Source organism: Meles meles, chromosome 4 (genome assembly GCF_922984935.1).
Source record: "Meles meles chromosome 4, mMelMel3.1 paternal haplotype, whole genome shotgun sequence".
Lineage (NCBI taxonomy): Eukaryota > Metazoa > Chordata > Mammalia > Carnivora > Mustelidae > Meles > Meles meles.
In genome coordinates this window covers 3,353,199-3,378,996 of record NC_060069.1, presented here as the reverse complement: position 1 = coordinate 3,378,996, position 25,798 = coordinate 3,353,199, and the positions used below count along the sequence as shown (strand labels likewise).

The following is a 25,798-nucleotide window of genomic DNA, read 5'->3' as shown; positions in this document are numbered from 1 at the left end:
AGCCATCCCTTTCAGAAAGTTCAGGAAGTAACCGTGTGTATTTAACTTTTTAGTGTCCCTCTCATTGACCTGTAGTATTTTGGGTAGCTCTTCTAGGTGGGGCCTGCTGATGGCCAGAAGGCCAAATGACAATCTAGGTCATAGCTAGTTGCTGAAGTGTCTTTATGGGTCTCAGAGGGGTGTATTTTCATCTCCAGAGCTTGGCCTCTGGCCACCTAGATGGATAAAACACCATGATTCACATCTGGGCTGTGATGCTAATGAGATTGGGGAGAGCACCAAGGATGGATTGGGGTTTGGTGTGGTCGTAGCATGAGGAGAGGATGGAGAGTTGGGGGCTCTGCACCCTGGTTCTGGTCTGTGACTATCTAGAGGGCCTCGGGCACATATCCTACTACAGGGACCCAGGCGCCATCTGTGACTTCTCTGCCTGTCCTCAGGGTCGTCATGGGTTTAGATGAAATACACAGATGAGAACATGCTTGGGAGACCAGAAAGGGCCATAAGGATTAACAGCATCATCAATATTCAAGCAGCCTCACGTAACAGAATCACAGATCCAGAAGGGGCCCCTGGAGCGTAGTCTAGATTCAGATCCCGTAGAGCACATTTCTCAGCGTGGTCAGGCAGATCATTTTAGGTGGGGCACGTATAGCATCAGTTCATTTTAAATTTTTTTTTTTTTTTTTTTTTTTTGACAGAGAGAGATCACAAGTAGAGAGGCAGGCAGAGAGAGAGAGAGAGGGAAGCAGGCTCCCTGCTGAGCAGAGCGCCCGATGCGGGACTCGATCCCAGGACCCCGAGATCATGACCTGAGCCGAAGGCAGCGGCTTAACCCACTGAGCCACCCAGGCGCCCCGCATCAGTTCATTGTAATATGCTTGTTTATATGTCTTATAAAATACAGGCATCACATCAAACCCATTTTTAGAAAATGGATATTTTGTTCAAATTAACACTAGAGAAATGTTTTAAGTTAAAAAGTATGATGGGGGCACCTGCTGGCTTAGTCAGAGAGCACGTGATTCTTGATCTTAGGGTTGTGAGTTCAAGCCCCATGTTGGGTATAGAGATTACTAAAAAATAAACTTAAAAAAAAAGTAAATGAAAAGTATGGTGTTTTGGTTTTTTTTTTTTTTTTTGAGGTTTTGTTTATTTGACACAGAAAGAGAGATAGCAAGAGCGAGAGCCAAGCAGGGGGGAGCGGCAGGCAGGGAGAGAAGCAGACTCCCCGCTGAGCGAGGGGACCCCCCCCAGCAAGGCAGGGCTCATCCCAGGACCCCCGAATTATGACCTGAGCCAAAGGCAGATGCTTAACTGACTGAGCCACCCAGGTGCCCCAAAGTATGATGATTTTTAAGGTGAAGATTAAGCCAGTAGTAGTTCAGTAGTTAACAAATATGGCCCAAATGGGAAAGTGAGCCCTTGAATAAAGGCTGGGAAACTTTCGAGAGAGTCTCTCCCTAACAGTCCCTCCCTTACTCCCTTGGCTTCAGCTGGACGCTTCTAGAGATAGGAAGCTTGCTGCCCCCAAATTTGCCCACTTTTCCATTTGGGGGTTCTCTTGTCCTTGCCGGGTTCTTTCCTTTCTCCCTGAAGCTGCCTACCCTGGACCTGTCCCCGGCGAATCCCTGACCATCACGCTTTTCTCCAGCACCAGTTCGTTCCACTGTCTCCAGCCGCTCCTCAAATGGTTGAAAGACAGTTTGTCTCTGTCCTCCCTTCCTCCCTCCCTCCCTCCCGACTCCCTCTCTCCCCCCTCCTTGCCCCCTTCCTCCTTCCCTCCCTCCCTTCAACAAAGACTTGGGGGCTGGGCCTAGGCTAAACACTGTATTAGCCACATCCAGGCCTCACAGCAATTGCCCTTAGCCTTTTACGTCTGTGGAAACTGAGGCTCAGGGAGGTCAAGGAGGCCACGTCCAGTCAAAGCCTGAGAAAAGGAGAGCCCAGGAGTCTGACCGAGGTCCATCTGGTCCCCAAGTACATGTCCTTCTGTGACACTGGGCCACTCCCAGAACTGGGTGACCAAAAATGGCCCCTATCTTGGTTCCTGGTGCTCATGGGGTCTGTCCCTCAGGGGTCTGCACACCAATGGCCAGGGCTGCAGGCGAGTAAAGCCTTTGTGAGGAGGGGGACAGAGTGGCCTATGCTGGAGGATGTGATGGGGCTGCTGGTTGGGAAGAGAGGCCGAGTGCCTGGGGGGCCGTGGTACTCCCTGACGCCGGTTAATCTTACAGTCAACTGTGAACTCCTAGATCTTTTGGGCACTTGGTCTGTTTTTTAATTTTTTGACAAATAGAAAAATGACAATATAAAGGATCGTATAACAAGTACCATGGGTCCCTCCCCAAAATGGACAGAGGCAGCGATTTCATCTATACTCAATCTGTGGCCCAGTAGGTCAGGACTTTGGCCATGTCCCTGGTCATAAGGCCTCACTGGTCTGGGCCTGTCCTCGGCCTGAGGTGGGCTTTGGAGCCTCTGCATACTGGCTCTTTCAGCTTCCTGTCCCCCACTAATTCAGCAAGGGCCTCTGGGCCTCCACTAAGGTTGCCCATAGCTGTGGAGAAACCACCGCGGGGAGGGGGCGTGTGGGTGCTTTTGGATTTAACCCTTGTCCAAAATGTTGATCTGCTCTGGAAGCACCTGCCTGGACCACTGCAGGTTCAGGCCAGGCTGCAAGCAGAGTGTAGGCGTACCTGCCCAAAGCATACACTGTGTAAGTGATAGCCTTCTGTGTTTAGAACAGAGAGAGAAAAAACATGATTTTATAATTAGATGACAGTGATTTGCTAAGGAGCTCATTTTATACAAACCTTAGCAAAACACCCCTTCCATTCCAAAGTGTAGAAATAGTTTAGAGTGCCGTGTGGTACGTTTCTGATCTCCGCTCTGCAGGCCCAGTGAGGAGGGACAGGCAGCCGCTTGCAGCCTTCTCCTTTCCACCCCCAGCGGACTCCAGGACTCCCAGGACTCCTCGCTGGGGCCGGAGCCTGCCTCGCCCCTTGAAGCTCGAAGCCCCAGCCTGGGTTAGAACACTTAGCAGAGTAGTGTTTTGGAAAGCCATGCCGAGGAGATTCAGAAACTTCCAGGAAAGCCTTCCACACTCAGGCATCCTCCGTTTGCAGGGAGTCGCGATGGGGAGGGAGATTTGAACTGGTTCCCTAAGAGAACACGGGGCCGGAGGCGGGCCTCACATTCTCTTTCTTAAGTGGTAAGAATGAGTTGAAATAGTCTCTGTCCCTGAATGGCCCAGGGAGAGCAGCGTGGCCCACATCCCTTCCCGAGTCTGACAGGGGGGCTGCAGACCCTGGCGCGGGGACCTCAGAGGGACCTGCTTGTTGGGCTGCGTTCTCCGGTAAGAGCTGTGCAGAGACTGCACCAGGAAAGGCCGTGAAACATCCTGTAAAACCAGCTCCTGTTTGATTATTCAGAAATACACAGACCTGTTATGTTTACAGGCCTACTTCTCTATGTTTGAATCTGATGATTTGGATTATTTCTAATTAATTCCTCCCTTGATTGCTAACCATCTTTACTCTGGCTCCAGCCTTAACATGGCTCACTTAGGTCACTGCAATACCAGTCTACCTGATTCTCGGTCTATAATTTTGCCCCCTGTAAATCCATCTTAACGTTGGACAAAAATTTCAGAATGAAATCTGAGCATTTTACTCTCTTGCTTATAGATCTTAATGAGTAAGGAGAGGGGACCAGTCTTACCAGACACTAAAATACTATAAAACCAGAATAAAGTGGTAGAGGCCTGGCACAGGAATAGATAGGTCAATGAAACAGAATAGAGTGCCTCCCCCAAAGTCCCTCCTGCCCCTCAAAAAAAAAAAAAAAAAACCCTTTTTATTTTAAATGAGGCCTACATTCAAAAGAAAAGTTCTGGTTTCATAGATGGAAACTACTGTATACACTATGTGTGAGGCGGCCCTACTATACCAAGTACCCAGACTATAGCCCAGTACCCAAGCAGTGACAGTGTTTGTGGGCACGGAGGGCTGTTTGGAGGTTGCCGGAGGGCTGGTGGAGGTGGGGAGGCCCACCCACCCCGCAGAAACTGATCATTCTCAGGGGCATCTGGGGATAGGTTCTTGCCTCTTGAAACAGCATATATTCATTTTGAAAGCAAAATTTGGGATCCCTGGATGGCTCAGTTGGTTAAACATCTGCCTTCGGCTCAGGTCATAATCCCAGGGTTTTGGGATCCAGTCCCACCTCTGGTCTCCCCTGCTCAGCAGGGAGCCTGCTTCTCCCTCTGCCTGCTGCTCCCCCTGCTTGTGCTCTCTCTCTCCCTCTCTCTCTCTCTCTCTGAAAAGTAAATAAATAAAATCTTTTTTTTAAAAAAAAGCAAAATTAATTTTCGTTTCATTTAGTTGAGTTATTTTTTATCCTTTAGAATTTCAGCATACCTTCTTGAAAATTCCCCCTTTTGGATAACCTACACATTCATCCCCCTGTATTTGAATTCTACTGGAAATGTAGGGAGACCCAAGCGAGCCCTTCTGTCTTGGCAAGGACCATTCTCTCACAAGTTGGCTCAGTGGTCCAAAATAGCCACTATCAAGTTCTTCCTTCAATGCCGGCTTTATTGGACCCAGGGATGATGGAAAAGGGTGGAGCCACTGTCCCGAAGCCTTGGGGGCATATATTAAAAAATACCCGTATGAGATCTGTCTTCTCAGCCTCCTTCCACACCCACATTCCTCAGGTTGAGCTTCCTTGGGCAGCGGAGCCCGGAAGACCTGGTGCTTCTCAGGCCCGGCCCTTCTTCTCCAGGAAGCCAGGCCCAGCCCCAGGTGCCCTGCTGGCCTCCCAGGGAACTAAGGTCAGCTGGCATCAAAATCTTCCCGCCCATCCCTACTCACTGAACCCCAACCCCACCCGCCCGCAGTGGACAGCGGCCTGAGTCCACTTATCTGGGACTGGGTGGGTGTTTCCTGCATGTTTGAGATTTTACAGAGGAAACCAAAATAAAGAAACAAAGCCTTTGTTTTACTTTTGGACTCAAACTGGGGAAGGCTGGAGGGATGGAAAGGGGGAGCTGGAGTAGGCCACTTGGCACTCCAACAAAATAACCATTCTAATAAAGCACTTAACGGGACTTTTTTCTATTTCGGGTTGGTGTGCGCGAATAGGAAAGACAGGGCGGAGGCTTGGGAGAGCCTCTGTGTGTGGAAGGGGAGGGCCCCAGGCAGGGTCTCTGGCATGGGGCTGGGGCCACCAGCAGGGCCGCTGAATTGGCAGCCAGAGGGGGTCTCAGTCCTTTACTTCCTCAGAAGACCCACAGGAGAGTGGGAGAGAGCATGGGCTGCAGGCCAGAAGAGCGCTGCCCAGATTTCTGCCCTGCCACCCGGTGTCTTGAGACCTGGGCAGTCCCCCACTCTGTGAGCCTCCCTTGCTTGGTCCCCAGCAGGGAACAATGCAGATGTCCCAGCCACCCCATCCCAGTTCTTCCTGACCCAGGTGTACTGGGCCAGGCCCTCCTAGCACATCCGTGGAAATGGGGACATGCTCTCCCCAGTATCTCATCATTCTTCCCAAAGGATATTCTCTGCGTAGAATTTCTCTGAGTGCATTATTTATTTTTTCTTCCTTTTTTTTTTTTTAAAGATTTATTTATTTACTTACTTGAGAGAGAGTGCAGTGGGGAGGGACGGAGGGAGGGAGAGTCACAGGCAGACTCTACTCTGAGCACGGAGCCCGACGGTGGGGGAACTCAGTCTCACAACCCCGAGATTACCACCTGAGCAGAACCCAAAGGTTGGACGCTCAACTGCCTGCACAACCCAGGCCCCCCAGAGTTGTTTTATTTATTTAATTAATTATTTATTTATTTTTAAGTGGACTCCACACCCAGTGCCGGGCTTGAACTCATGACCGTGAGATCAAGACCTGAGCTGAGATCAACAGTCAGATATTTAACCAACTGAGACACCCAGGTGCCTGTCGTTTATTTTTCTTTAAAAATTACCTAAGCATTGATGAAAAGGCCCCCCACCTGTAGTATTTCTGAGGATTTCCAGGTGGGGACCATGTCCGCAGGCCGTCCGGCCTCCTGGGCTGCCCCAGCTTTGCCCCGTGCACGTGTGCAAATCTGCTTGGCCGCCTCATTCCTTAACCCCTAGTAAGCCACAGCTCACAGGCTTTCCGAACAGGGCAGAAGCTAAAATTGAGTAGCAGACCTCTTCCTCTTGCCCGCTCACCCTTGGAAGACTTCTCCTGGCCAGTCTGTCTCCTCAAGTCTAGTTTGTGCCCCTTCTCCAGGGACTAATTTTCCTGGACACTTTCCCCCAGTTTCTGAGAACCCCAAATTTCCATTACTTTTAGTGGCACAACTGTCATGAAATCTGTCCTGGGCCAGGCTATGGGCCTAGGCTTTTGCCCGAGAAAAGAGCCAGTAGAGAACTTGTCTCGGCAACAGGTAGGCACCCTAGCCTTACCTGGCTAGCCAGGTGTAACTCAGCACTAAGTACTGGACACATCAAGTCCCAACAGCCAGAGCGAACCCAAGAGTGAACTTTTCTCCTTCCTGTTAGAACATTCTGCAGGATAGCGGGGAGGATTGGAGCTGAGGTAAACCAGCAGACACTTACCGAGCACCTTCTTTGCGTCATACGTGTGCTGGACAGCAGAGCGTCCAACAGAGGACGTGCCCTGTGCTCATGGCACTGACATGTTGGGAGCTGGAGAGGCCGCGTGCACAGGGCCGTCAGGGGCAGCCGAGTGTTTGGGAGTGTGACAGTAATCTCACCCGGCCTGCAGTGGGGTAGGGGTGCGTGGGGGCGTGCACGTGAAGTGCGGAGGATGTGGGGTGGACGTAATAAACAGGCACTGGAGTGGTCGGTCCCGGCCACAGGACTCAGCCCGAGAGCATGTCCAGCAGGTTGCTGCTTCTAGCAACGGGTTTCACGGAGAGGAGTTTATAACTTTTCCAAGGCTACCCACAGCTAGGAAGTGAGACATGCAGGATTCAAAACTGACGCATCGGACCCATTTCCAAGCTCCTGACTGTTTTGTTGCCTCCGGCTTTTCTGCCCCTGGGGCGGCCCCCATGAGATGGGCTGAATGTAGCGTGGGCGTAGCTCTGAAGCGTCCCCCTTTCTCCAGATCCCTGAAACAAGGCAGCCGAAGGGGTGGATTCTGGTCGTTTCTCCATCATCAGAAATAAAATACGCTTCCTTGTTAAATCCTGGGATAGCCAAGCCTGTGGACTGTACTAAGAGCGACTCAGACTGAAGGAGGTGATTCAGAGGGAGCACCTGCCTCCCTTACCACCACCCCCCACCCTGAGCACTGTGGGGCAACCTGGAAAATACCCGTGTGTGGCCCCGGGCGTCCTTGTGCACAATTTGGCGGAAGGGGCACTGGCAGGAGTTCCCACAACATACTGATGGCGATAATGGTAACAAGACCGAGAAGAATAGCAGTCCTTCCTGTGCCAGGCACTGTTCTAAGACCTGCCTGTGCGAGCTCATTCCGTCCTCAGAACAACCCTGTGAGGTGGATCCTGGTATCAGAAGTGAGGAAACAGGCATACACAGATTGAGGTCACACACCTTGCAGAGGGGCCAATGACACAGGACTTTGTATAAAAGTGCTGTCTGTAGGAAAAAGGGAGATGGGAGGCCAGTAGTGGCTGCCGGGGACAGAAGTGCTGCCAGCTCGCCGCCAGCTGCTCCCTCCCTGGGTCCTGGCCTGTCTGCGGAGGAGGGGAGGAGTCCTGCTGCGACTGTTTTGCATTTGGGGAGAGGGGTGTGAAAAGTTGCCTCCTGCCATTCCAGCCAGTGGGCTTAAAATCTGTAGTTTGGGAGGGTCCCTGAAAAGTCACCACCACTACCCCCCCCCCCCCCAGCCCTGGTTCACACCTCCAGAGCCAGGCTGCTGGACCCTCCTTCCTCCATCCTGCTTCTAGGAGATTCCACACCTCCCCAGCTGCTCATTGTCATGCCCACCTCGTTTTCAGGAAGTTTCCCTTTTATTTTGCTCCAGCCCAGTTCTCTCCAGCCTGGTTACTCGTTTAAAATGGAGATTGGATTGCCTCCCCCCACCTCAGGCAAGGACCTGGACTGTGTCTCTGTCTCACTGTTGGTCAAACATAGGAATTTTTATGTTTTTCATTAATTGTGTGTGACATCTTGAATATCAGTGATAGAAACACATGTAAGCAATGGTGTGCCTTCCTGCCCTTCACCTCCCTTGGCCCCTGAACACCCCTGGGGTGGGCCCTGTGCCCTCCCCCTGAAGACCGCTAACCCCCTGCTGCTGCTACTTTTCACCTCCTTGAACCTCACACCTCCTTGTGGCCAAAGCCAGGCCAGGCCGAAACAGTGCAAAGAGTAACTGCCTTGCGTGCTCTAGTGGCAGCAGGTGCCCTTGTGGGCTGGAGCCCCCACCCCTGGCGGGGGGTGGGGGTGGTGGTGCAGGGGGGTGTTCGTTTGGCTCAAATGATGGGTAGAAGGGCGCCTGGGTGGCTCAGTGGGCTAAGCCTCTGCCTTTGACTCAGGTCATGGTCTCAGGGTCCTGGGATTGAGTCCTGCATCGGGCTCTCTGCTTGGCAGGGAGCCTGCTTCCTCCTCTCTCTCTCTCTCTCTGCCTGCCTCTCTGCCTACTGTGATCTCTGTCTGTCAAATAAATAAATAAAATCTTAAAAATAAATAAATTAAAAAAAAAAAACAACTCAGCTTCACAGGGCACCTGGGTGGATCAGTTGGTTAAGCATCTGCCTTCAGCTCAGGTCCTGAAGTCCTGGGATCAAGTCCTGGATCGAGTTCCTGGCTCAGTGGGGAGTCTGCTTCTCCCTCCGACCCTCCCCCATCTCATGCTCTCTCTCTCATTCTCTTTCTTGCAAATAAATAAATAAAATCTAAGCTTCATATAAAAATCCCAATTTCGGGCTACTCTTTAAAAGTTTAGACCGTCGGGCAACCTGTTGCAGACATGCTCTTGTTGCCGCAGTCAACATGACTCCACCTCCTGGTGGGGGGTAATAGTGGTCTCCTGTTTGCCGCAGGCCCCACTGCTCCCTACTGCCCATACCTGCCCCTTTCTCTCATTTATCCCCCTGGCTTCTGTGAGCACATGAGATGGGGAAGTTCATTTGTTTCCCCGAGCGCCTCTTTCTGCCACTGCAGGGTAAAGCAGTTGAGGTAGTGGGACGGCCTGGACTTGGAGGGCTGGAGTTTAGCCACAGTCAGACCTGGCAAGAAGTGTCCATCTCATAGCCAGGGGCTGCTGACACAGAATGATGCCTGCCCCGGTCTCCAGGCCTTCCCTTTACTGTCGCCACCCCTGCCCTTCTCCCGGGCTGCTTACTTCCCAGTGTGCCAGGGCAAGGCCGTGGTTCTGTGAGACAGGCGGCTCTGGCCGGGGACAGCGCTGGGGCACAACCCAGGAAGCTGTGCTCTGCTCAACTGTCCCCTCCCCCCGCACTGTACCCTCTCACTTAGGGGAAAGATAATACTAGACTTGCCTTGCTGCCACCAGGAGGCTCCTAGGACAGTGTGTGGCGTCTCCAGACCAGTAGGCAAAGTGGTCAGGGAGCTGGTGCCTGGGAGGTACAGGGGACTCGCTGTTTTGGGAGCGTGCGTGGCAGGAAAGCACCCGCTCGTTGTCACCCACTTCTGCTGGGCTGGGGCCCACGTGTGCCTAGTGGAACTCCTCACGTGTTATCTCCCTTATGAGGGTCACTATCCTGGGACCCGCCTGGTCCATGGGGTAGAGTCCCCATGCTAACTCTGTCCTCCCCTCTCTACCCAAGCCAGAATCCCAGCTGGCTCCCAGTGTCAGCCCGCATTGTGGAAATGCCGACAGCTGACACCAGGAGTGTCTCTGGGCAGAGAGCTGTGCCAGGGCTCTGGAGAAGTAAAGAAGATGCGGTCCAGGCCTCAGACCCCTGCCTGCCCCACCCTAGTGGGGAAATATGACAGGAAAATAACTCCCAACTCCCAGATTTGAAGGGAGAAGTAGTAGGGCACGCTCCCGAGAAGGGACAGAATGGCCATGTAGCTGAGCTAAGAGCTTTGTGTTTGCACTCACAGACGGACAAGCCACAGAACCTCTGTGACCTCAGGGTTCATCACTGACGGGTGCTGAACAAGGCCTTCTTGGTGTGGTAGCTATGAGGAGTCAAATGGCCTAACAGCTGCAGAGGCCCCTGGCTGTCACCTGCCACCTGGCCAGCCCTCCCTAGACACGAGCATGTGGCTGAGAGGAAGGAGACCTGGCTGGTAGGAGAGGGCTGGGGAGGAAGGGAGCTTAGAGAGGGAATGTTCTCACAGGTGGAGGAAAGGTGAAACGGCAGAGTACGTTCACTGGCAGACTCTGGGGTGCCCTGCCAGCTGCTGGAGCCGCTGACAAGTTAGGCACATTTCCATCCTCAGGGACGCCATACCAGGAATCAGCAGGAGCAGAGGCTGCGTGAGGGGCAAGGGGGGCTGAGGGCAGTTCAGGGAGGGCCTGGAATGGTATGGTCAGCCGGGAGAGCTTCGGACACCCATGGGGGTTGGCTATGGGGTGACAACGCCAGAGTGATGGGAGGGTCATACCTGGGAGGGGCCCTGCAGAGGGCAGAGCCAAGCCACTGAATGCACCTGCCATGAGTGGGGGAGAGTGGGGGACTTGCTAGGCCTTGGCCTCGGAGTTGAGGAAAAGGATTTTTTTGAGCTGCTAGGGGAAGGCAGAGGGAAAGCGGGCCAGAGAAGAAAGGTGGGACAAGGCGTCTACAGGAGGTTTGGTTGCTGAGGAGTGGTGCTGGCTGGGTTCATGCTGTGAAAGGTTGAGCCCAAGCAGCCCCGGAGGAGCTATGAGGAAACAGCTGCCTCGGAATGGGGAGAGAATAGGACAGCAGCTGGCCAGGCTCAGGGGAGTCTGAGGGACCTCACTTTGGGGACGCCCAGATTACCCAGAATCCACCCATCCCTGGTGGGGTGACTGCCAAAATGACTTTTCTGGTAGACGTGCAGGCTCCCGTCTCAAGCTGAGACGTTCTCCTTGGCTGCAGGCACGACTGCCCCAGCCCTAGGAAAATATTAATAGGCCCCTAGGGCTGAGAGTAAGAATTTAAATGTAAAACTACTTCCTCTTCTTGGCCCCTACCTGCCCCTGAAGGAAGCTGTGACCCAGGGGCCTGAGCTGCCTGCACCCCTGGATTGAGTTCACTCCCACTTCGGCCCTGCCTTGGGTGACAGGAGGACATGGCGGCATTGGGGGAGGTGGGGTGCTGGGGTGGGAGCTCTGAGGCTGAGAGGGCCAGGTGGCAGCACCCCAGGAGCCGGGGATGCCACTGGGGCTCATTGTTCTGAAGGGCTGTGTGGACCCTGAGACACTGGCCCCTCGTTAACCTCTCGGTTTCCAAGAGCCTTGGAACTTCTAGTGCCCTGGACTAGCCCGGGGGTGAGTGGGGCAGTTTTCGTTTTTACCTGCCAAGTCCTAGCTTCCCCCTTTACCAAGCTGTTCCCCTGGGCAAAGGCCTTAATGTTTCTGACTCTGTCTCGCCACTGATAAAATGGGGAGACTAAATGCGACCATGCATGGTCATGCCTTGGGCCTTTGTGCAAGTTATCCAGTCTGCCCTGGCTCTTCTCCCTGGTTAACCACACTGCGAGGAGCAGAAAGAGCTGGGGGTCCACTGGATTGGGTAGGTCAAGATGTGAATGTTACCCTGCAGGGCAGAATGGGAGGGGAGCTTCTGAGGCCCACACACAGTCGGCGCGAGAGCACACTGAGGAGGGAGTGGTGAGGGCTAAATTCTGTTCAGTTGTTACGGCAGCCAGCCAGTTCACAGGGCACGAGGTCAGGCAGGACTCTGGAGAGACAGGAGGACTTCCTGCAGGAGGAAGGGATGGATTTTGAAGAACACTGGTGATGATATCAATTCGAAGTTTACGAGCACTCACTATGGGCCACACACAGCCAGGCAACTCAGTGCAGCCCATCATGACCACCAGAAGGCAAAGGCTGCCGCTGTTCCCACTTTTACAGAAGAGAAAACCCAGGTACAAAAGAGAAGTAACTTGCTTAAGACTGCAGGCTGAGTCAGTGCCTCAAGCTCCTTGATGAGGGTTTCCAGGTGAGGGGCCAGCCCCAAGCTGGGTACGGAGCGAGCAACCGGCAGACAGGCACAAGGAGGCAGGCTGGGGCTGGGACAGCAACCAAGGCAGTGGCGAGGGGCCCAAACAGAGGTGCTGGAACATGGGTCTCAAAGCTGCCTGGTGCTTCCATGGTACTAGGCAGCTGCCGGATCCCCCAGCTTCCTCCCTGGTCCTCAGGGCAGGAGGATGGGGCAGCAGCATGAGGCCGGTACCCTCTTTGGCAGACTTCAACCCAGTTGGGGTGGAGGTGGGGGCTGTTCCCAGGAACTAGTATCTGCCTGGGATGCCTCCCCAACAGGTGCAGGACGTGGCCCTGGAGGCCTCTGTGACTCTGACATCACCTGCCTGCCTCATGGCTGACCTCGTCCTGCATCTGCTGTCTCTGGCCTGGCCTGATTCTGCCCCCCACCCCATCACCATTTCACCAGCCATGAGAAAATGCCTGGTACGATGGGTTGGCCATGGGCTTTGGAGCCATGGGATACGGTTTCAGATCCTGGCGCTGCCGCTGTCTAGCTGGATGACCTCAGAAATGTTATTTTACTTTGTTGTGTCTCGGTTTCTTCAACCGTAAAATGGGGATAATCAAAGTCATACCTCAGAGGGCTGTTGTGAGAGTCGAGCAAGTTAACGTGGTAAAATCGTCCAACAGCATCACATGGTTCACTTACATGAATGAATGAATTATTCATTGTTTTGAACATTGATCACTCCTGTAACTCTAACAGCAGTATTTCCACATACCCTTTCCGGGACTTACAGTGCTGGGTCCTCAGCAGCTAAGCTCCAAGCCCTGTCAGGAGCCACTCTCCAGCTAGCGGGCAAGACCAAGGGGCAACGGTCATGATAGGAAGAAGCCCATGGTACTGGGGGGTCGTGAGTAAGGCCAAGGGCATGGCATCCCTCGCCTGGCTTACTTTCAGCATTGGCCTTTGGCTGGATCTCTGGATCCCTGTCTGGCCGTTTCTGCCCTGCTGCCAGTGGTCCAGGCATGGTCCCGGCAGCAGAGTTTGGATTTGATGGGGTAGCTAAGCAGGGGCTGAGGTATTAACACAAGACTCGGGTCATAGAGTTCTCCAGAGATAACCAGGCAGGCTTCCACTAAGGTCCTGAGACCCTCCCACGGAACAGGATGGCCGTAAGTGAGATATGTTGGAGGGAACCAGGAGAGTAGTGGGTTAGATCTGGGGTACCACACAAGATTCCCTCTGGCTCAGTTGCCTGCTTCTGGGTGCCAAGGTGCTGCATTACAATGGTTCTAAGACTGAGCAGGGAAGAGGGCAGTGGTCATTTATGATGTCTGCCGTGGCTTGGGAGTGGGCGGGGCTGCACTCCTGCTGCATACTCACCATCTGAAACCCCACAGTATTTGAGGTCCTTCATTGCATAAAATAACACACATGGTCTGGTGGGGGGTGAAGTCTTAATAACGGAGCAAGCGGAACGCACTGATGGCTTCCTGGAAGGGTGGAGTGGTGCGGTCCAGAGCTGGGCTTGCATTATCAGAGATGTGAGACAGTGGGTTAGAGCAACGTCTTGGGGGGCGGAGAGTGAAGAGTGAAGCCTTAAGGGATACCAAGTGGCCTAGACCCCCCGGCTGGACAGCACACCATCTCTGCACAGCCTGCAAGACCACAGCCCTGGGGAAGCTGCCCATTTCTGGGAATTGTGCAGAAGGGAAGGGCAGCTCCTGGAATGCAGAGCCATTTCCTCCACATGGGTTGGGTCGCTCCCCCCAAAGTGTCCTCATCCCCCTGAGCTGGGCACACCCAGACATCATGGCGATGAGATTAGCTTCCCAGAGCTGATTCAGCTCAACGGGACTGCAAATCCACTCACTCTCCCAAGAGTTCATTAATAGTGAACGTGTCCCTTTCTCTCTGAGCCTCATTTACCAGACAACTTGTACTTCAACTGAGGGGATGGAGGGAATCTTTAATTAGTAGAGAAGCAGAGAAGCAAAAAGCTGTGAAAACTAAACTTTCAATAAAGTTAGCAGTGTCTTTGGGTGAGGCTCTGGGTTGGCCACTGCCCCAGCTTCAAGAATCTGTGGTCCTATAGTCAGGGCCAGGGAAGCAACCAACCAGGATGAAGAAGTGGTTAGAGAAGTGGGTTAGAGAAATCACAGTGACCATCAAAGAAAAGCTGTGTGGTGCTATAAAACTAATCATCCGAAGAATTTAAGGCAGTGTGGTGTGATGGTTCCTTGCATGACCTTTATTGCCCAGCTAATCCCCTGCAGATGGTCACTACCTGGTGGGGAGGCTTACTGCCATGGAGCCTCTCCTGGGCCACAGTTCTTCTGGCCAGGACCATCTGACACTGCTTTGGAAGTGCACCTGTTGCGGGGAAGGGGTACGTGGAGGGGCCAGGGACCCTGCAGACCCCTTGACAATATCTGCAGCCAAAGCTATTTCTTTTTTATGGGTCTTCGTACAAAAATGGGCAGTGTTTGGGGCTATTCTTTTGGGAAACAAGCTCTGTAGAAGCCCTAGAACCTGGGACTCTGGGAGAAGGCAACAGATTTGGTAAGGAATCACAGCCACTGGGCACTGCTGTTTTGGGGGCTGGAGCCCTTTGTTTTCCCAGGCATTTATATGGATTCCTATAATGGGTCCTCCACCAGACCTCTGTGGTACAGGTGCTCTTAGGGCTGCCGATGGGGCGGGTAAGCGGTCCAGATCACTGGGGTTGACCTGGCTGGAGGGAGACCAGGGGCCCAATTACATGCCTGTCAGTGCAAATATGCCTTTGCTGGGGCTTTGCAGTTTTTTTCACCAGCACCTCACACATTCTTGAGCATCCTGTTCTCCTGATTTATAGATGGGGAAGCAGGGTCCTGGAAGTTAAGAAACTTATTCCAGATCACACAAGGAATCCATGTTGGAGACACAACTGGACCTCGAGCTGCCTGACTGCGGTCACAGGCTATTAATGTCACTCCCCCCACCCAGGCTGGAGAACCAAGGGGGGCTTAGCACAGGACTGTCCCCAGGAGGTCTCGGAACTCTCCCAGCATACTTTGAAAATTGCTAGGTGAAGAGGTTTTTCTGGGCTCATCTGTCCACCCAGCCCCCACCTCCTAGGAGCATCACCTCCTGCTTCTTGGCCCAAGGGAGGGCTGGCTGGGGAGAAGGATGTCCTGGGGCAGTATCTGGCAGTCAATGAATAGATCCCGAGCCTCCCACGTGTTGGGCCCTGCCTGGTCCTGAGCCTCCCACGTGTTGGGCCCTGCCTGGTCCTGCGAAAGGCAAGGGAATGAGATGCGGCTCCTGTCCTGTCCTGGCAGAGCTGCTTGGGGAGACAAATTGGCCCTTCAGGAAACAACTTCACACCTTGTAAGATGGTGCTAACCCTGAGAGAGAGGGAGCAAACGACAACTGCCCAAAAAAGCTTATTTCTCTGGTTAAAGATGCCCAAAGTAGGGCGCCTGGGTGGCTCAGTGGGTTAAACCGCTGCCTTCGGCTCAGGTCATGATCTCAGGGTCCTGGGATCGAGTCCCGCATCATGGGGCTCTCTGCTCAGCAGGGAGCCTTCTTCCCTCTCTCTCTCTCTCTGCCTGCCTCTCTGTCTACTTGTGATCTCTCTCTGTCAAATAAATAAATAAAATCTTAAAAAAAAAAAGATGCCCAAAGTGCTTGAATATGTGTTTTTAAAATTGCTCCAGCACCAATGCTGCCTTTGAGGAAAAAGTTTCCAGCATGTGTGGGAATTTGAGCTGCTGGTGGACTGGGAGGGGCTCTGGGAGCCGTGGCTGCCATGGGAACCAGCGCTCAGCCGCCAACGCCTGCCTGGTGGCTGCTGTTCCAAAAGTTGGTTTCGGAGTGGAGGGGGCTGCCTCCAACCTCGGAGCCATTTCCCATGGAAACAACCTTCTAAATGATGGTTGACGATCCCACGCAGGCTTGCCATGGAGCTGAGATGGCAGCGGGACTTCTGATGGGGGAGCCTGTGAGTGGAGGAAGGGAGAGAGGGAGGGAGGGAGTCTCTCCAGGGAACAAAGTAAACCAGGCACAGGAACAAACATCGGAACACCTTCCCTAAGCTGAACGCATTTCATACATTTTAAATTTCATGCTTAGAGCAATCCTACAAAGTATAATTTTCTAACCAATCCCGTCTTACAAGAGGAAACTGAGGTTGTGAACAGTAACTTGCCCAACAGTGTCACTTACCTGGTCCGTAGAAGAGTATCCAGCATTGAAAACTGGGGGGGGAATTTTAGAGACCCTTGATCCACCTTATAACACCCTCCCACCTCAAAGGGGCTGTCCAGAACCCCCCAAAAGTAACTGACATTCTAGAATGATCTCTAAAAAGATCTAGAAAGATCTCTGATCTTCTAGTTGAATAGTCTCGAGAGGAGGGAGGGTTCTTGTGAATGTAAGCAGTTTGCTCCTTAACCACCAACCAACTTTTTATCCTGCGGTGTTTTTCGTCATAGCCTGTGGTGACTGAAAAACATTTTTCTCTTTACCACTTGAGTCCAGCCTATTTTGTAGGAGTGTGGCACGTTTTGACTGCCCTGCCCACTTACAAAGACATTGTTTGGTGGGATTATTTGCGGGGAGCTGAGCGCCTGGAATAAACATGTCCGTCAGGAGAGAAGAGCCTTTATGAACTGGGGGGAGGGGCCGGTCTGGACCCCTTCTTTTACCCCTGCAACACCGTCTTTCCTTCGTGGGCCCACACTTGCTTCCAGAAGGGCTTTTCTGTGTGACTGCTCTGACTTGGTAGAAGGAGGGAGACGGTCTTAACTGTTGGCTGGGAGGTTTGCCCCTTGGCCCTCTCCATGGTCAGGGCCGATGCTGTGGCTCTAGGTGGTCTGACAGTGGTTAGAAATGCCTTCGGCGAGCCTTTTTGCCCTTTGCTAAGGCTCTGCCCGGCTTTGGTAATAGAGACAGGGGCAAAATGCCATCCCCTGCCCTTCTGTGCACATTAAATATAGACAATTTCAAGGGCACTGGTGGCCTCTGCACCAGAAACTGCAGGGTGCAGAGGAGAAGGACATGCCTCCCATAGGATGTGATTACTGAGCCCAGGGCTGACCTGTGAAGGGGGGGCCCTAAGGGTCTGCAGAGGACTCAGATGACCCCAGGGTACACTGGGCAAACATAAAGCTGGTTGGGAGAGCGAATAGAGTGTGAGAGGCTGTGGTATGGCCACCACTGGAGAGGTCAGCATTGGTGACCCGTGACAGCCTTGAATTTCCAGTGATGGGACTTGGCCCATCAGCCTTGGGCAGCACTAAAGGGCTTTTTACCACGAGGGATCTGGTCCAGTTTTTGTGCTGACTATGCTTTCTAACCTGCTTCCATTGAGTCTTAGTTGGGAGGGAGCCCCGAGTTGGCTGCCTGTGGTCTCTCAGGAGCTCAACCCCTGAGTGCGGAACTCTCTGAAAGGAAGGAACCCCTCATTTGACCGTTTCCTGCCAGCTGCCTTGTCTGGCAAGCAGGTCCCAGGTGGTTCTGCGGTGGGTGGTCTGTACCAGTTCAGAGATTCAGTTCATGTCCTCTCTCATGCTTACTAGTGAAGATTTCTTACCTTGTTTTATTTTGAGAAGAAAATCAAGAGAAATAATTTCCCTTCTTGATATCTTCCCACCCACTGAGTATTTTTTATTCGTGTCACTGCCAGCAGAGAATGGAAGGGAGCTTTAAAAACAGCCTCTTTCACAGGCAAACATGCTCACCCTGGCCCGGTGTCACTGTCCGCCCTCAGCCAAGATGGCGGGTTAGGAGAGACTGACACTTTGCTCCCCTGACCTGAGAGGTGGAAAGAGGGAGTTGGACCTTGCTTTCCTCTCCCCATTTCTGTTTCCTTCCAGCTGCCCTGTGGCCCCTTTGGACCGCCATCTCTTGTCATGTGGGAAAGCTCAGTTGCCAAAGCCTCAACTTGTCCCCACCTTTACCCGACTTAGGGAGACTGGGCCCCAGATGCTGGGGCTGCAGCCGGCCCCCGGGCCTAGTAACTTGCACTTAAGGAGCTCACATCCTCACCTGCGGGACATGGAGCCCTACATTTTCACGTAGCCAGAACATCATTTGGTGGGAACATTAATTTATTTTTTTACTTGAAGATAGTTGACACACAATGTTTTATTAGTTTCAGGGGTACAACATAGTGATTCCCCAACTCTATACACTCTGCTTGGCTCACCACAAACGTAGCCATCTGTCACCACGCCATGCTGTTACAGTACAGCCTGTGTTCCCCGTGTGCGCCTTTTATTCCCATTGGTGGGAATATTTTAATATTGTTAAACCTTCCCGGGATACATACACAATATTAGCTTATTGTAGCAAGTGTTGAGAAAAATCGAGCAAGTGCCCCCAAATCTGCCAGTGCCTAGAACCACATCTAGACATACAGATTCGTTCATGGAAATGCAATCATATGTACTTGTGGTTTCACAGCCTGTTTGGGGCTCTTTTCATGCATAATATATTAACCTTCCTAGGTTAGGGACTGTCATCCTTTATAATGGCTGCACAGTATTGCATTGTGTAGATAAACTTTTCTTTAACCCCCCCCCACATTTAAGTGATTTCCATTTTCCCCCATTCTTCACATCTTTGTACACTTGTCTGATTATTTCCTAGAACAAATCATCATATACCATACAGCTTCGAGAGACGTTATGTCATTTTAAATTTTGGTATATTTATGTGAGTGTATTCTCAGTCCAGTCGGGACAGATTTACATGCTCACCCGCAGTGTATAAAAGTGCCTATACTTCCTCGCACTGCAGGGAAATCCTAAATGTCAACATCAAGCTTCAGTAACTGCAGAGCGTTTTGCAATGCCTCTCTCCCGTAACCTCATGCAAATCAGCGTGGCCACATACCCCACATTTGTGTCTAACGCCCTTTTGTCACTATCTAGAACGGAGGACTCTTTTCGGGCTGCACATAACTAAAAAATCCAGCCCTTTCTTCTGATGGGTCAGGAAAGTATGGCTTGGCGCAGCCTTCCCAAGCAGCAGCAAAGCACGTGGGACACCCCGTCTGCACCCCTAAGTGTCCTCGTCATGCCTACGCCATGTCTGTCTGCCTCCCGGCTTGTGGAGAGCTTTTTCTTTCCTGGTACTGTGAGGCAGGATCCAGCTTGCATGCCCTTGGCATGAGCTCAGTGCTCCTGCTACCCAGGAGGAGGCATTGTTCTCCCTGGCACCCTGGCGGGGTCCACAGTTAGTAGCCCAGGTCCCTGCGCCAAGCGCTCCTTCCACACTCCCTGCCTCCCTCTCCTCCTTGTCACTTCGTGATGCTGCTTCCAAAGATCACTCTTCACGGCTCTACTGTTGCCTCTTCACAATCAGTCCTTATCTATTCAGGCTCAATTATTCTTTTGAACCCTGGCCCCACGTTTCTGTCTCCTGCCTAGTCACCTTAGCTCGTTGACAATCTTAGGATGGACAGTTCTTTGTTTTGGGAGATGCGCTGTGCTTCATAGGCTGTGGAACCACAGCCTTGGCCCATTGACTGTATGCCAATAACACTCCCTCAGTTTTAACAACCAGAATCATCTCCAGATGTTGCACATGTCCCTGAGGGGCAGAATTGCCCCTAGTTGAGAACCACTGCCTTAGCAGGACTCAGCATCATTAAAACAAAACTTAGCCCTGCTTCTCCTTTTCCTCCTGCCCAGCGAACACAGGGGTTGACCAGTTGTCAAGAGATTCCAGCACAACTGTCTACATGACAAAGGGCAAGGAGACTGAGAGGAGCCACAATCACTAAATTCTGAGGGGCTGGGGCACGGAGATCCTGAACTCCTCCGGTTAGCAAGGCTGCTATGGCCAACCTTCCCTTAGCTCAGGCAACCTCAAATCCTTCTGAGTGCAGCAGTCCCCTGATCAGAGTGGATGTAAACGGTGCCATCCCTGCTCAGACTAGCACCCACATGGTTACCTGTACAGGAATAGGACAGACTAATGGTGGAAATGCTCCTTTGATATGGCTTTGGCTGTGCTCGTTAAAGACTTCAGGGCATCTAGTAGTAGTGTCCCCAAGACCAGGTATGGCACATGGTTGGTGTTCAATAAATGATTGAATCAATATACAGTTGGGAGTATTAGGTACTTCCTGTCAGAGAGGAAAAAGCCCCAGGCCTCATTACGCATGTCTTGCTTCCCCAGGTCTGACCTACTAGAAACATGGCAACCAGTGCCGTCCCCAGTGACAACCTCCCCACGTACAAGCTGGTGGTGGTGGGAGATGGGGGTGTGGGCAAGAGTGCCCTCACCATCCAGTTTTTCCAGAAGATCTTTGTGCCTGACTACGACCCCACCATTGAAGACTCCTACCTGAAACACACAGAGATTGACAATCAGTGGGCCATCCTGGATGGTGAGACTCCGAAGGCAGCCCTGCATGGGGCAAGGGGTGGCTTGGGGAGGAGGCAGAGGGTCAGGGGAAGGTGATGAGCTTCACTGGGGCCAGATGGCTTCTCTCATGTTGTCATTGTGACATGGTTGCTGTAAGGCCGTGTATGTTTTCCAGGGTGAATTCTGAACAGCTTTGTGGAAACCAAAATGTGTATTCAGCAAAGAGGCAAAGCTAGCCTCCTGCCAGCTCAGTGATGTCATGTTTGTTATTGCTTGCGGATCAGAAGCAATGATTAGCATTTACAGACGTCTCCGGCTAATAAAGAAAAGGCGGTGGGGGGGATAAATTATTCTTTAGTGAGCATAGTTTATTTTTGCTTGGAGGGAAAATCTTGCATCTGACTTTGTTTCTAGTTTAGTCGAAGTTGGTTTAGATGAACAGTTCTCCAGTTGTGGTATCCAGGCCAGGCCAGCACCTAAGCATTACCAGGGAGCTTATCAGAAGTGAAAATCCCCAGGCTCTACTGATTCAGAAGCTCAGAGGGTGGAGTCCAGCAGTCTGTGGGTTTTTTTGTTTTTGTTTTTTTTTTAAAGATTTTTTATTTATTTATTTGACAGAGAAAGATCACAAGTAGGCGGAGAGGCAGGCAGAGAGAGAGAGGGAAGCAGGTTCCCCCGCCGAGCAGAGAGCCTGATGCGGGACTTGACCCCAGGACCCTGAGATCATGACCTGAGCCGAAGGCAGTGGCTTAAACCACTGAGCCACCCAGGCGCCCCGGGCAGTCTGTGTTTTAACAAGCTCTCCAGGTGATGCTGAAGTAGAGGACCGCTGCCCCAGATCCTGACTCTCTGAGTGTCTTAAAGCCGTTCAGGATAGACTGTCATTGTAGGAGGGGAGCTTGGAAAGCCACTGGGATACAAGTCCTCTGTCAGCTATGTGATTCGCAGGTGTTTGCATCCAGTGTGGGGTCTGTCTTTCATTCTCTTAACAGTATCTTTCTAGGACTAGAGTTTTTAATTTTGAGGAGGTCCCATTTATCAGTTTGTTCTTTTATGGACTGTGCTTTTGGTATCATGTCTATAATATTGGCCCAACGCAAGGTCACAAAGCTTTTCACCTGTGTTTTCTTCTAGCTGTCTAATGGCTTTAGGCTCTGTATTTAGGTTTATGATCCACCCCGAGTTAATTTTTGTATATAGTGTGAGATATGGAAAAAGGTTTAGTTTAGTTTGGTTTGGTTTGGTTTGGTTGTTTGTATATGGAGATGCAATTGTTCCAGAACTATTTGTGGAAAAGGTTGTCCTTTCGCTACTGAACTGCCTTTGTACCTTTGATGAAAATTAGTTGTTCTTACATTCTGTTTGATCATTGTGACACTTAGCATCAATACCACACTGTCTTGATAACCATAGCCTTATAATAAGTCCTAAAATCACATCCCATTAAATCCCTAATTTTGTTCTTTTTCAACGTTGCTTTGGCCCATCTAGGTCCTTTGCATTTCCATATGAATTTTAGAATCAGTTAAATTCAAACATTTTAGATTTTAGACTGAGAGTGTGTTAAGTCTATACAGATTTATAGATTTGAGAAGCATTGACACCCTAACAATGTTGAGCCTCCCACCCCATGAGTACGGTATTTCTCCATATTCTTAGGTCTTCTCTAATTCCCCCATCAGTTGTTCTTGTAGACTTGCCTGCATAGGTCTCTGTGTATTCTGTCAGATTTATATACACAGTCTGTATTACAAATGATACCGCTTTTTTATTTCAGTTTTTAAAAAAAAGATTTTATTTATTTATTTATTTATTTGGCAGAGAGAGACACAGTGAGAGAGGGAATACAAGCAGGAGGAGTGGGAGAGAGAGAAGCAGGCATCCCACGGAGCAGAGAGCCTGATGTGGGGCTCGATCCCAGGACCCGGGGATCGTGACCTGAGCCAAAGGCAGATGCTTAACAATTGAGCCATCTGGGCACCCCTTCATTTCAGTTTGGAATTGATTTTTGCTGATATGTAGAAACACAGGAACATTTTGTATGTGAACTGTAACTTGCAACCTTACTAAACTCACTTATTCTAGTGGCTCTTGTGGATTCCTTTGGATTTTCTGCAGAGATGGTCACTTCTGTGAGTAAAGATAGTTTTACTTCTTTCCGATCTGGATGGCTTCTGATTCTTTTTCTTGCCTTATTTCACTGACGAAAAACATACTTGTCTTGCTCTTGATCTTAAGGAGATCTTTCCTTTTCAGTCTTTCAGCACTAAGTATGATTTAGCTGTAAGTTTTTTATATATCCCCTTTATCAGGCTGGGGAAGTTCCTTTTCATTTCTAGTTTGCTGAGAATTTTTATGAGGTGTAGATGTTGGCTTTTGTCAAATGCGTCGTGTGTGTCTGCTGACATACGCAGATGGTGTTTCTTTTTTAGTATGTCAATGTGGGAAATCACATTAATTTTTCTAATGTGAAACCAACATTGTATCCCTGGGATAAATCCCACCTGGCTACAATGTATTCTCCTTTTACGTATTGTTGGCTTTTATTTGTTAAAATTTTGTTTAGAATTTTTGCCTCTATGTTCTTGAGAGGTATCTTGGTCTTTCTTGGTTTTCTTCTTATGTCTGAGTAATGCTGGCTTTATCGAATGAATTGAGAAGTATGCTCTCTTCTTCAGTTTTCTGGAAGAGTTTGAATAAAATTGGTACTATTTCTTTCTTAAATGTGTAGTAGAATTCACCTATGAGGACATCTGAGGTTGGAGTTTTCTTTGTCAGAAGATTTTTACCTTCAAATTCAATTCCTTTAATAAATCTATGGCCATTCAGGTTGTCTGTTTCTTTTTCAGTGAGTTTTGGTAGTTTGTATCTTTCAAAAAGTTGTTCAGTTCATCAGAGTTACCAAATTTACTGACATAAAGTTGTTCATGATATTCGCTTATTATTTTCTTAACAATAGTAGAGTTCATGGTGATGTCGCCTTTCTTATTCCCGATATTGTTAATTTGTGTGTTCCCCCTTTCCCTAATCAGGCAGGCTAGAGATGAAGCAACATCATTGATTATCACGAGAAAACCAGCTCTTGAGTCCTTTGACTTTTCCCATTTGGTTTTATTGATTTCCACTCTTACCTGCATTATTTCCTTTTGTCTGTCTATTTTGGAATTAATTTGTTCTTCTCTAACTTTTTAAAATGGAATCTGAGGTCATTAACTGGAACATTTCTTCTTTTCCAAGATATTCATTTGGTGCTAAATTCCTCCCAACTACTTCTTTAGCAGCATTCAAGCTATTCTAATACACTATGTCTTCATTTCCATTCAGTTCAAAATACTTTCTAATTTCCCTTTTGAGATCATCTTTGACCCATAGGTTATTTGGAAACATTTAGTATTCAAGTATATTTAGGAATTTTCCAGAGATCCTTCTGTCATTGGTTTCTATTTTATTTTCATTATGTCAAAGAACATACAGTATATTATTTAAAACTCATTGAGTCTTGTTTTATGACCCAGGATTTGGTCTCTCTGGCTAGATGTTCCATGTACACCCAAAAAGAATGGGTATTCTGCCATTGTTGGGTGGAATGTTTTATGAATGTCTGTTATTTTGTCTGATTTTTGGTTGTTTCAGGCGAGAAGACAGATCTGGTCCTTGTTACTCTATCCTGGTCAGAACCAGTACCAAATCATCACTTCAAAAAAAAAAATGTGACAACTATATATATATATATGTGTGTGTGTGTGTGTGTGTGTGTGTGTGTGTGTGTGTGTGTGTATATATATATATATATATACTGAACTGTTTACATTAAAAGGAGGGATATTGTGGTATTTTTCATTATATCTTAATTTTTTAAAAAGATTTTATTTATTTGACACAGAGAGAGAGATCACAAGTAGGCAGAGAGGCAGGCAGAGAGAGAGAGAGAGAAACAGGCTCCCAACCAAGCAGAGAGCCCAACGCGGGGCTCAACCCCAGGACCCTGAGACCATGACCTGAGCTGAAGGCAGAGGCTTAATCCTCTGAGCCACCCATGTGCCCTATATCTTAATTTTTAAAAGCACCATTCTTCAGGGTTTGTCTGCAGCCCTGAATCTTTAACTAGTTCACCAGGAACCAAGCACACTCCCACCTCAGAGCTTTGTATTTGGTATTCTCTCTGCCTAGAATGTGCTTCCTTCAGAAATATGTTCTCACTTCGCGTAGGTCTCCACCCAAATGTTAACTTTATCAAGGAGGTCTTCCCTGACCAGACCATCTCTACTAGTCCCCAAACCCCCCACCCTCAACATTCTGTCCCTTTGAACAACTCTTTTTCTTTATTCTACCTTTTACTGTTGAACATATATTTATATTTGTTCAATATATTTATTTGTTTGAGTTTCTGTTGTTCCCCAATAAAATATAAATTTTTGAGAGTAGGGACTTAATTTTATTTACTGCTCTATTCTCAGTGTTCAGAACACTGGTCCTCAGTAAATGTGTGTGAAATGAATGAATGAATGAATGAATAAATGAGTCCTGGACAATGTATGTGCAGTCATAGGTTTAATGTGCTAGTTGTATTATAAAATAAATATATATAACCACTAAAATATAAAACTTATATTTATGCACTTTCTAAAATCATCTCATGTATTACCCATTCGAATATATACCACACTTTGGGATATACTGAGTTAAAGAAATATAAACAGTTTTTTTTATTGTTGGACTTCAAAGAATCGTCCATATACAAACATAATATTGGAGATATATTGGTGGGTATATTATCCTTAGGGTTTCCCAAAGGACTACTTTTTGCACATCATTCTGGGCTATTTCCACAGAAAATATTCTGAAACACATTGCCTAATGCATGTAGGAGAGAGTAATACCATGCCTGGTACATTGTTGAAGCTCAGTAAATATTATTTCTCTATGCAGCCATATTGACTTCTCTTTTCTTTAAAAAAAATTTTTTTTAATTTTAATTTTTTTATTAACATATATTACTTGCCCCAGGAGAACAGGTCTGTGAATCGTTCAGGCGTACACACTTCACAGCACTCACCATAGCACATAACCTCTCCAGTGCCGTAACCCAACCACCCTCTCCATACCGCACCCCCCAGCAACCAACCCTCAGTTTGTTTTGTGAGATTAAGAGTCACTTATGGTTTGTCTCCCTCCTGATCCCATCTTGTTTCATTTTTTCTTTCCCTGCTCCCCAAACCCCCCACATTGCCTTCAAATTCCTCATATCAGAGAGATTATATGATAATTGTCTTTCTCTGATTGACTTATTTTGCTCAGAATAATACCCTCTTAGTTCCACCCACATCGTTGCAAAAGGCAAGATTTCATTTCTTTTGATGGATAGTACTC

General features: G+C 49.6%; 1 protein-coding gene across 3 annotated transcripts in view; it reads left to right on the top strand.

The window, feature by feature from the left end:
* MRAS (muscle RAS oncogene homolog) overlaps nt 1-25,798 on the top strand; it is a 62,283-nt gene that overhangs the window by 3,564 nt on the left and 32,921 nt on the right. For 2 of the 3 annotated variants that reach the window (XM_046002735.1, XM_046002737.1), the window contains exon 2: nt 20,240-20,450. In XM_046002735.1, coding sequence (XP_045858691.1) covers nt 20,258-20,450 — 193 coding nt within the window. In that variant the 5' untranslated portion in view covers nt 20,240-20,257. Of the gene's footprint in view, nt 1-20,238; nt 20,451-25,798 lie in introns of all 3 variants that reach the window. The other variant, XM_046002736.1, reaches the window with a different exon arrangement.